Genomic DNA, 11,555 nt, shown 5'->3' on the forward strand with positions numbered 1-11,555 from the left:
GTCTCTCTCTCTCTCTCTCTCTCTCTCTCTCTCTCTCTCTCTCTCTCTCTCTCTGAAAGCTGACTGGACAGCAACAACCCAGACTGATTTTTAAAGGACTTAGAGGTTTCATTTAACTTGTTTTAAAAAATACATTACAATTAAGGATCTTGATTGCCTCTTGAGCCTGTTTTGTTCCCAAGTCAATCCTCATTTAGTACCTGGTATTGGTATCTTAATTTTGTTAAACTCTGCAAAAATGGAACAAAGCAACTGTCTCCATAATAAGTCAGGTTGTCTTGTCCTTTATCTGAGGGATAGGGTAAAGGATCTAAATTTAATTCATTAATCATTGAAGATTGGAAGAAATGCAGAAAATTATAGGTTTACCTTAGAAGGCTCAGTTTAGCAAGTTAGTATAATCTAAGGTAAAACAGATAGAGACCTCTGAGGTAAGGCGATCACTTGAGGTAAGGCTCATCAAGTAATCCAGAGAGAAAATGATGAACACTGCCCTGAACATGGTTATACACAGGGTAAAAGAGATTCTGCTATGGACTGTTCCTGAGGCTAGAAGCCAGATGCCTCTGAAAAAGTGAATTTAGAATGTAAGCCAGGATAGCCACAAGCCAGAGGATGAGTCTAGGGATTCTGGTCTAGATAATGAAAATGTTGGCTCCAGAAACAGACATAGTAAGGAATTTGGAGAAACATTTACCTTAGCAGAGTAACTAATATTTAAAGCTTACTGTCAGCACCTAGAAGCTGTCCAGGGAGCAGGATCCATGAGATAAAGGTATATCACAAGAGATAGTTTGGGATAAAAGAGGTCTTTTTTGGTAGATGATGAAGAATATTCGTTGTTGAGATCATCAATAGCTGAATTATCTAGCACGCTAAATTTCTGTTGGGATATTCAGAGGTAGTTGCAAAATCAAGGAATATGGAATCTGAAAAAAAGTTCATGAACTTCATGGTTGTGTGTCCTTTTGGAAAGCTGCTTGGGGAACAATAGTAGAAGAAATGGCACTTTTTGCCACCCCCTCCACCCCAGTGCTGGACTTGCAAGCGCCATGCCTACCTCCATATTTGCTTCATACATAGACAAATATCTTTTTTAAGGATTTGAGTTTACAGTCGTGTTAATATAATTGTCTTCTTGATATGTAAGGAAGCAGTATTAAAGAGTTAGGCTTTTGACATTTTGCTGTCTTTTCTCCCACTGTTACCCAGTTCTCTTCCCAGCCTTTATTCTTTAATTCCCGACTATAAGGAAGTTAACCCTTGGTCTTCAAAGTGTGAACCATTACAGAAGATTCTATGAGAAAAATGGGTCCCAATACGTGTATTATTGAGGATTTTTTTTTTGCTTTTTTATGCTACTGAAGATGCTTGTGTTTTACATTTCATGGTAATGTAATATTTCAGGGAAGAGGGTTGCTCTGATGTTATCTATAGAAGCACCCGCTTCTAAAACAGTTGTAAAGCTTGATGCTTTGGCATAAGCTGCTACCAATATACCTTAGCCAACCTGGAATTGGTGAGGGCTGTTTTTCTTCCGTTCTTAATCAGCTAAAAAATTCTAAAGAAAGTAGAGCAGTAAAGGGCCTCTGACCCATTATACTTGTGAAAAGCATCATGGGAGTCAACAACTGCTTTTTAAATTTGCTGTTAAAATAAAGAGAATGCTTAGAATATATGCTGTGCTAAAGCATGGTGTCAGTAAGTAGTCAGCTATCCTCTAATGGTGCAGCCCTAATGTCTGTGGTTGTACTTATTAAATCACAATGGTAGTTATGTTTGTATTCATATCATAACATCAACAATTTGGTGTGTTAGGCAGTCATCTGATTTTAGTGATACATCTTCAAAATGAGTTGATGACACACCAAAGTGAGCTGCATTCTGAGGGAAGAGAAGATTCTACTTGAAATTTCCCAGCACCCTCTGCCTTTTTGTAGATGTGCATGGTATATTTGTTTTTCTAAGTTTTAGAGTTCTTAAGGCCCACCTAATGCTTCAAGTTTAGTCCAATTAATTATTTAGTGGGTAGAGACCATTAAAATCATTTCTGCACTATAGAAACTAAATTGTTGGCTGTTATTAAACAACAGTTAGCATTTATACTTCATGAAGTATGTGATTGTAAAATCAGTCATAAAAGTTTATTGTAAGCTGGTGACCAGAATTGTTTTCTGCTTGCTTGTGATTAATGACTCCTATTTATTGTTATTCCTCATCAAGTGTTTGTTTACTCAGTACTCTTAATTACTACAGGAATAAAACGAAACCATCTCTCTGTTAATAAAATAGTGATGGTCATGCTGTGTCCTATTTTATGTCATCATCCTTACTTTTAAATAGATGCCATTTGATACTAGCAGTTGTGATGCTTACTGTGTGATGCCACAGTAAGGCTATGCCTGAATTAAAAGCAGCCTGACTGTTAGCATCCATTTCAGCCAAGAGTGGACCTGAACTGCTGAGAACCAGTTCCTTAAGATTTCTCTCAGGACTATACTCCTGAACAAAGGCTTGCTGTTCTTTTATTGAAATAGTGTGGCCAGCATGAAATGAGGGAAGTAAAAATGAAGCTGTCTTATCAGAAGATGATATCCCCTCTGATCCCACACACACAACCACAGACACATTATCAATTAATCCAATCTATTGTTTGCAACACAGGTTGGATAATCTTCATATCTTTTTCTAAAGACTAATCACTGCTTGCAGCACTTTTGATATCATCACCACACACATACACACACAGAGAAACTTAGTATATTAGGTCAAGGACAGGTCATTGGGGATTAATATGCTTAGATTTAATTTGCAAGAGGATTTTGGGGGTGCTCATGCACGTCTGTGTATATGTGTGTGTGTCTGTCTGTGTTTTGTACTAATGACTGAGTAAACTGGTGACCTCTAAGGAAACTAACATGTTTATTATTTGCCATTATGGTAACTAAACTTTAATTTCATTTAAAATCTGTTTGATAGTACATTTTGTTGGTGAGATAAGTATTTAATTACTTCACATACAGTGGGAAGGAACTAAATAGTGTTAGGCTGTGACTTATAAGAGCTCCAGAAAGGGAAGGTTCTTTTTTGGAGGCATTTTTATGAATCATCAGGCCTTATTTAGTGCCAACACTTTACTGTCTGGCTAGCATTTTGGCATATGATGTAAGTCCCCAGGGATTGTATCAGGTACCGTTCACCTTTACACCTAGATGCAAAGTTATAGTTGGCTGGAAAACAGTTCTTTTGGTTATAAATACTAAGCAAAAATCGATAGCCAAGCAGAAGTAAATTTGTCAGAAGCCTTAAAGGTCCACAGATTACTCAGACACATACCCCCTTCGTGTCCTTAGTGACCCTGTCACCATCTCACCATCTCCAGACTGGCCTGCTTTCTGAGAACCAGCCATGGCCCCATAACTATTTCTGTGGTGGGCAAATGACCTTTGTGAGAAAATCCTACTTCTGACTTTAGATTAGACACACCCCAATTCTTTGTTCAATCCCAGGATTCCTTTAATCTTTGATTGATTCTTAGAGAAATCTGCTTTCATTACATTAATCTGCATAGCATGTCCACAGCTATTTGAAAGTGGGAGACACTCAACTGCCTGCCACTCGAACATCTTTTAATGCTCTGCACTTTGTTCAGTGCTCTCCTTCGATTCTGGCCTTCCTTCTCTTAGAAACCTCATTTTCTTTGAAGTCACATGTTTTCCTGACACGTAACACTTGCCCCCCCTCTGCCTACATAGGCACTTTTCCCAGTTTTAAACTTGCTCCTTTATATCATTCCATATGAATTTCTATCTGCCCAGGCCTTCCTGGACTATTCTGTCTTAAAATAACTCCTCACTCATCACTGTCTGTATTGTTGCTCTGATTTATTTTCTTTATTTTAGGTGAATCCCTACTATTCTACTTTGACTCCTCTGTAGAATTAAGCTCCTTAGTGGGAAGCATATTGTCAAACACCATTATCTCCCAACATCTAGAATGGATTAGGTGCCTGAGCAATACTGACCCAGACCTTGGGTTTACCTGTCTTGAGTCCACTTATCTCTAAATTAGGGGTAATAGTAATACTTCTCCCACCTGCCTGGTATGAAGTCACATAACATAAGCACACGCATTACACTTGGTAGGCTCACTTTTGCTCTCTTACTTTTTCAATGTTGGGGATCTAAAATGATGTAGCATTTTAGATTGCTTTGTCAGTTCTCTCATCTAAAATGCTAGTTCTTTAATTTTGAAAACATGTAAGTTATTGCATTTCAAGTTGGGGTTGGGCTAGAGAGATGACTCAGCAGTTAAGAGCACTGGCTGCTCTTACAGATGACCGGGATTCAAGTCCCAGCACCCACATGGTGGCTAACAACCAACCATCTGGAACTCCAGTTCCAGGGGATCTGATGCCCTCTTCTGACCTCCAAGGGTACTGCATGACAATGGTGCACTTACATCCAGGCAATAACTCATACGCATAAAATAAAAGTAATTAAATAAATAAGCAAAAATAAAGTTGGAGTTATGTTCCCCTTTCTGAATTTACTGTAAAGTCTTAATCCTCCTTTCTAAGTAATGTGTCAGTGCATATTGGTCTATCCTCTAACAGTGCACTCAAAGTTAGAATGTCTATTGCTGCATAACAAGTTACAACAAACTTAGCAGCTAAAACATCTGTTTGTTGCCTGACAGATCTATAGATCAGAAGTCTGGGCACAGTATGACTGGGTTCTCAGCTCATGTTCTCACAAGGCTAAATTGTAGTGTTGACTAAGGCTGGAGTCTCCTCAGAAGCCTCGAGTCCTAATCAAAAAGTTGGGCCTGGAGGGCTGTGGGACCTTTTTCTTGCTAGTTTTCTACCAGGGACCACTCTCATCTCCTTCAGACCTCCTTCAGACCTGTAACATGGTTGTCTCCATTGGCAGTTCACAGTACACCTGTTCGCTTCTCCAAAGCCTGCATTTGACTTTCTCGATTCAACTCTCCTCTTCCAGGAAGGTTCAGTTCCTTTAGAAGCCTTACCTCTTATGTCCAGACCCTCCTTGATAATTTGCATGTTCCTTGAAGACAACTGATTTGAGACCTAGTCACATTTAGAGTTCCATCAACCTTGTTATATAATGTGACCTAATCATGAGAATGACATCCATTGTATTCACAGGCCACCCACGTTAGTCTAGAGGGATTGTACTGATGTACTGCAGGGTCAGGAAAACTGGAGCCAGCTTAAAATTCTGCCTGCTGTGTTGCTAGAAGTTATTAGTAAAAGGTTTTGTTGTGGGAAGGATAATTGTCTTCTCAGATGTGTTCAGGAGAAGCTGGGCTCTTTCTTTACTCTTGATTTACTAATAAAACCAAAATATGTTTGAGAAATTTTGAAATTAGTTTATCTTTAAATTTGTGCTCACATATACTTGTGTTTAGATGATATGAAACTGATTTTTAATTTGAACTGAAAATTTGCTTTCAAATTGCCAGGTATTAAATTTCTCAAAAAAAAGTTATTAAGGAAGATATATTGCTTTTTTACCCCCAATCTTAGTTTTGAAAATTCTGTTACTGTAATTAAAACAAAACTCTTAGCAAAAGCAACTTAGGGAGGAAAAGGTTTATTTGACTTGACATCTCAGGTCACAGTCCGTCACTGACGGAAGTCAGGGCAGGAACTGTAGCAGAAACCACGGAGGAACACTGCTTTTTGTTTCACTCTCAGGCTCATACCTAGGTAGCATTTTTTTTTCCAGCCCAGGACCACCTGCCTAGGGTATTGTGACTCCCACTGTGGGCCAAGCCCTCCTACATCAATTATCAATCAAGACAGTCCCCCACACACCAATCTGATCTGGGTAATCCTTTAATTGAGACTCCCTTCTCAGATGATTCTAGTTATGTTACACTAACTAGAACACCCACTAATTCAGCACACTGAACTGAACTGAGGGCTGGGTGTATTTTATCCCTTTGTAAATAAATGCACCTTTGTTTTACAGTAGTACAAAACAGGTCCATGACTAATAAATTATATTTCATTCATAATGTTGCTATAGTTTATGTTATTAGGTTGTACTGATAGTATATTGATTAGAAGTGGTGTGATTTCCTTCTTTAAAAACAAAAAAAGCTCATTTGCACTAAAATAATGACTTAGTAAATATCCTAATGGAAGTCATAGGTATAATAAACTTGACACTTGCTGAATACTATGTGAGAAATATTTTGTAGGCATAAAATAAAACGTTTTAATTTCTGAATTGTTCATCTCATTAATGACACCTGTCTCCAAAAAAATTAGGTGTTTTTTTTTTTTTGAAAAAAAAAAATACTCTCATTATCCAATACTGAGGGCTATATGTGTATACTCTAGGATCAGGCATAATAGGATCATTTGAAATTCTTCTTATCATGTTGCTTGAAAGTATTAAGAGGTGTTTTTGTTTGAGGGAAGATAATTGTCACTTCAAATGTACCCAACAGATTCTACTTATTAGAAATTCTAATTGTTAATTGAATTTTGCAAATGTTAATATAACCATTGGACATATAATAAGAATCAGAAGACCATGTGGAGGAAGGATTTGCTTTATCTTCCTTTATATCTCCCCGTCATCTTCTAAGCACTGTATTATATTCTTGTTACTAATCATGGTTATCTAATTTCTGCCCTCACCAGAGATGCTCTAAAGCTAGTCAAGCTGAAACAGATGGGCAAGATCACCGAATCCAGAACATCCCCAGCTCCTCCGTCCACTCTCACAGCACCTGTGCCACCTCAGGCCACAGCTGGGCCATCTTACCCTCGGCCAATGATCCCGCCAGTTTCCATCCCTGGGCAACCTAATGCAGCGGTAAGATCCTCTGAATAAGATTTCTATGTTTTAGATAAGTAAGAAAGAAAATAAAAACTATTACTATATATTTTATAAGTACTTTATTGGTCTATTTTATCAATAGCTTAAAGTTATAAATATAGAAAATTACTGCAAGTGGCTTTCTTATAGATGTCCTAGCACAAACTGATTTGTTTGTGTAGCACTAGCTTCCTAATAGAACTGTGATTCAGTTTAACTTTTCCACAGGTTCTAAAACCTCAGCACTACACATATGCTCTATGATCATGATATATTTTTGTGTGTCTTCTTTTCCTTGGATGTAATAATTGGTAGCTGACACCAGCTTCATTTTGTAGATATGTTTTACTTTAGGCTACAGAATTTATAGTCTCACTATGAAAAACTGTGTAGAATGTACCTTACAACTAATCACACCTACCTTCTCAGACATGTTCAGTAGAACAACTGTGGTTTTTTTTTCTCTTCAGATTATTCCATTTTTCTATTCTATGTCCCTTTACTGTTCAAGATAGAGTAGACACTTTAACAAAACCAAGGAGAAATAAACACAATTCTTACTAGTAGAAAAATATAGTTCATTATAATATTTGAAGAAGGTTGAAAACTGTAAGACTTGCTATTATAATTGGCATTTTTTTCTTACTGGCTTCTTTGACTTTTGTTAAGTTTATAACTGCTTATAGGTGATAGGTAGGTAGGTAGTTAGTAGGTAGGTAGGTAGATAGATAGATAGTTTCTCTCATTGTCTCTGTATGTCTATGCATATGTGTGTGTACATGGAGTATATGCATGTGCACAGTGATGATTTGGTAGATTTCTTTTCATCTTAAATATAGTAATATAAGATATTCTATTCATAACTGAAATGAATATGATGTTCTATTCATAACTGAAATTGAATTTTGCTATTTTTTTCTGTAGTTGTGTAAGCTAAAGCAGAAAAACTTAGATTTCTTATATTCTCCCTTCATATAGAAATTTTTAATAGTGCTTTTCTTTAATATCACAAATTTGGTCTGTAAGACTGGATTTCAGATAGGTAGCTGTTTTATTCTTTTTGCATTCTACTTATATTGTAATGGATAAATTGCTGTTTGGGGGTGTTTATATTTGGGATTTTTTTTTCAGGGCACATTCACTGAAATCCCTGCCAGCAATATTCGAAAAGTTATTGCCAAGAGGTTAACTGAATCTAAAAGCACTGTACCTCATGCATATGCTACTGCTGACTGTGACCTTGGAGCAGTTTTAAAAGTTAGACAAGATCTGGTCAAAGGTCAGTAAAGCTGAGTCTACTTAATGCAGTACACATGCTAATTTGAGGATCATGAAGTCCTTAGTAAAATGTCCTTCTTTGGCTTTTAATTTCGATTTCATTATCTAATTGTAGTCAAGTCTTTGTTTCAGCTCATGGGAGGAAAATGATTCTGTTTTCATATATGAAATAAAATGGTTCTATAAATTGAATAAATTACAGATTATTACTTTATGCATAATAAAGATTTCTCTTCTGCCTCGCTGTTACTCCAGGATCTCGTGGGCTGTTTCAGTCATGTGCATTCAGTTAGCTTTCATTCCACAGGCATTAGTGGAGTCTAGCTCTTCCACCACTCACCGAGTCTTACGGATAGTTTTATGGTATCACTGATTGGTTGGTAATTGTTTCATAGCCAAAATAAACTTAATATTTTGGTTGCCTTTAGCTTTCATGTAGCTGTTTATTGTTGTTGGTTTTGTTTTTGTGGTAAGGACAGGTGAAGGACTTGCTCAGGCTAAATGATTATTTTAAATTTGAATAACTTTTGATAGTGCTTAGCTGGACAAAGGCCTTTACAATTTAGAAAAGTTAAAACCCACAACTGTTTTAAGAGAGTTTTAGGTTGTAAGGATATCTTAGATTTTACTCTTCTTTATGCAGCTTTATACAGACTATTAAAGCTGTAATGCTGTCTCTCATATCAATTCAGCATGTTGCTGAGAAAGACCTGATCCTTATTTCTGCCTTCCCAATCCATTTTCCTTTTCTTACCTTACTGCACTGGCGAAGGTTTTTGGTACAATGATGATGAAAGTAAGTGCTATAAACAGACATTCTTGTACTTGATTTTTTTTGGATGGAAAGCATTCAGTCTTTTAACAGTGAGCTAGTTCAGGTTGAGGGATCCCATTTCCAGTTCCCTCAAGAGGGTAAGGCAAGAGAATTCCAAGCTCTATGCTAATCTGGGCAGTATAGTTAGACTTTGTCTCAAAAATAAATAAATGCGTAAACAAATAAAAACTACACCTATGCCCATGAGAAATTAACCTTCAGTTTACTTTTCTTGGCTTTCCCCCCCCCCACTTGTGTTTATCACTAGATCTTGTAGAAAAGGCTGAGAAATGTTTTCTCCTCTTTATATTCTGGAAGAATTTGATGGACTTGGTGTTATTATTTTTTTTAATGTTAGTAGAATTCAAGAGTGAAATTGTCTAGCTCTTGGATTTTCTTTATATGAAAAGATCTTTTAAATTATTTTTAGCTGATATAAAAATATATAGAGAGAGAGAGAGAGAGAGAGAGAGAGAGAGAGAAAGAGAGAGTCTATGTTGCTCAGGCTATCTTTGAATTCATGATCTCCCGCCTCTGCCTTTCAAGTGTTAGGATTATAGGTGTGAATCACGGTACCCAGCTTTTAAACTGTTTCTTTTTGTTTGTTGTTTTGTTTTTTTATAAATTTTATTTAATTTTTGAGAATTGCGTACAGTAATTTTGATCATATTCATATCTGCTCTGTCTGCATCCCCGCTTACTAACTCCCCCCATTCATTTCATGTTCTATTATTGCTATTATTTTTGAAGCCTACTCAGTCTAATTTGTGTCCCCAAATGCTTTTTGGTATGGGTCCTTCCCCTGGAATCTGGTTAACCTACTTAGTGTCATACCCATAAAGAAAACTGATTCTCCCTTTCCCAACAGCTATTAGCTGCCAATAGTTCCTCAGCTAGGTGGGGCTTCTTATCAACCCCTCCCCCTCCCACCCAGTCCCCTGCCCCCAGTGTTGGGATTTTGTCTGGCTTGAATGGTGTATGTCTTGTGCATGCTGTCACAGTTGCTGTGGATTCATTATGAATAGCTGCCCTTCCATCTGGAAAACAATGTTTCCTTGTATTCTTCCATCACCTCTGGCTCTTACAGTCTTTCTGCCCTTTCTTGAGCCTTGGGAGGCAAGAGTTTGATATAGGTGTCCCATTCGGGGCTAAGCACTCTGTAGTCTCTTATTCTCTGCAAATTGACTAATTGTGAGTCTGTGCTAGTTGCCATCTGCTGCAAGAAGCTTCTCTGGTGAGAGTTGAGAGATGTATGAATTTATGGGTATAGCAGTAAGTCATTAAGAGTTGGTTTGTTTGTCTGTTTAGTAGAACAGTAGTATTAGGCTCTTCCCTGTGGCCTGTGACCTTTCTAGACCCAAGTTCCAGCCTGATACCAGTGTCAGATATGGATTTTTTTTTTTTTCCAGGTATTCTGGGAGAAAGAGTCAGTTTTCTTGAAGAGTGTGATGCTGGGTATGTTGACCAGATTGCAGGGGATGGACCCACACCAAAGGGCATTTTGGGGGCACAAATTAGACTCAACAGGGTTCCATCTTGTGAAACAGACCTTCAATCCAGTCAATAAGTGATTGGTTATTCACATAACATTTGTGCCACTCTTGCACCAGTGAGCATATCTTGCCAGGCCTGTTGTTATTGTGGCTCACAGAGTTTGCAGCTGGGCAAGGTTGATTGTTTTCTCTTCCAATAGCATTCATAGCACCTTCCAGCAATGAAAGCTAGCTAGTAGAGATGAAGCTTTGAGGTGGGCACCAACTTGAGTTCTCCTTGTTTAGTCTATGACTCCAAAATGAGATAAACAATTTAAATAGGCACATAGCAACCAGTGAGATAGAAGCAGTAATTAAAAACCTCTCAACTAAAAAAACCCAGGACCAGATGGATACAGTGCAGAATTCTAGCAGATCTTCAAAGAAGAACCAACACCAATTTTCCTCACTATTCCATAAGATAGAAAAGGAATGCTTCTAAATACTTTATATGAAGCCAGCATTACTCTGATACCTAAACCAGACAAAGATCCAACCAAAAAAGGAAAACTGTAGGCCAGTCTCTCTAATGAATATAGACACAAAAATTCTCAATAAAATAATTGCAAGTAGAATGCAAGAGCACATTAAAAAGATCCACCATGATCAAGCTGGCTTCATCTCAGAGATGCAGGGATGATTCAGCATATGTAAATCAATAAATGTTATCCACCACATAAATAAACTCTAGGAGAGAAATCTTAAGATCATCTCATTAGATGCAGAAAAGGCCTTCGACACAATCCAACATCTATTCATTATAAAAGTCATGAAGAATCTAGGGATACAGGAGATGTATCTCAGCACAATATAGTTACTATACAGCAATCCCAAAGCCAACATTATACTAAATGTAGAAAACTCAAAGCATTTCCACTAAAATCAAGAATGTTCACTCTTTCTCCACCTGCTCCACTTCTGTTCAATATAGTGTTTAAATTCTTACGTGGGGCAAGAAAACAAGAGTAAATTAAGGGGATACAAATAGGAAAGGGAGAAGTCAATGTACCCATATTTGTGGATTATATGATTCTATACCTAAAATATTTCCCCAGAAAACTCCTACAGCTGATAAAT

General features: G+C 37.3%; 1 protein-coding gene across 1 annotated transcript in view; it reads left to right on the forward strand.

Moving 5' to 3' along the window:
* Positions 1–11,555, forward strand: part of Pdhx (pyruvate dehydrogenase complex component X) — a 68,559-nt gene that overhangs the window by 41,330 nt on the left and 15,674 nt on the right. Inside the window, exons 6-7 of the mRNA XM_008852368.2 lie at positions 6,677–6,851; positions 7,986–8,133. Of these exons, the coding sequence (XP_008850590.1) occupies positions 6,677–6,851; positions 7,986–8,133 (323 nt within the window). The remainder of the gene's footprint in view (positions 1–6,676; positions 6,852–7,985; positions 8,134–11,555) is intronic.

Source organism: Nannospalax galili, unplaced genomic scaffold (assembly GCF_000622305.1).
Source record: "Nannospalax galili isolate Female #2095 unplaced genomic scaffold, S.galili_v1.0 scaffold126, whole genome shotgun sequence".
In the NCBI taxonomy this organism is placed as follows: domain Eukaryota; kingdom Metazoa; phylum Chordata; class Mammalia; order Rodentia; family Spalacidae; genus Nannospalax; species Nannospalax galili.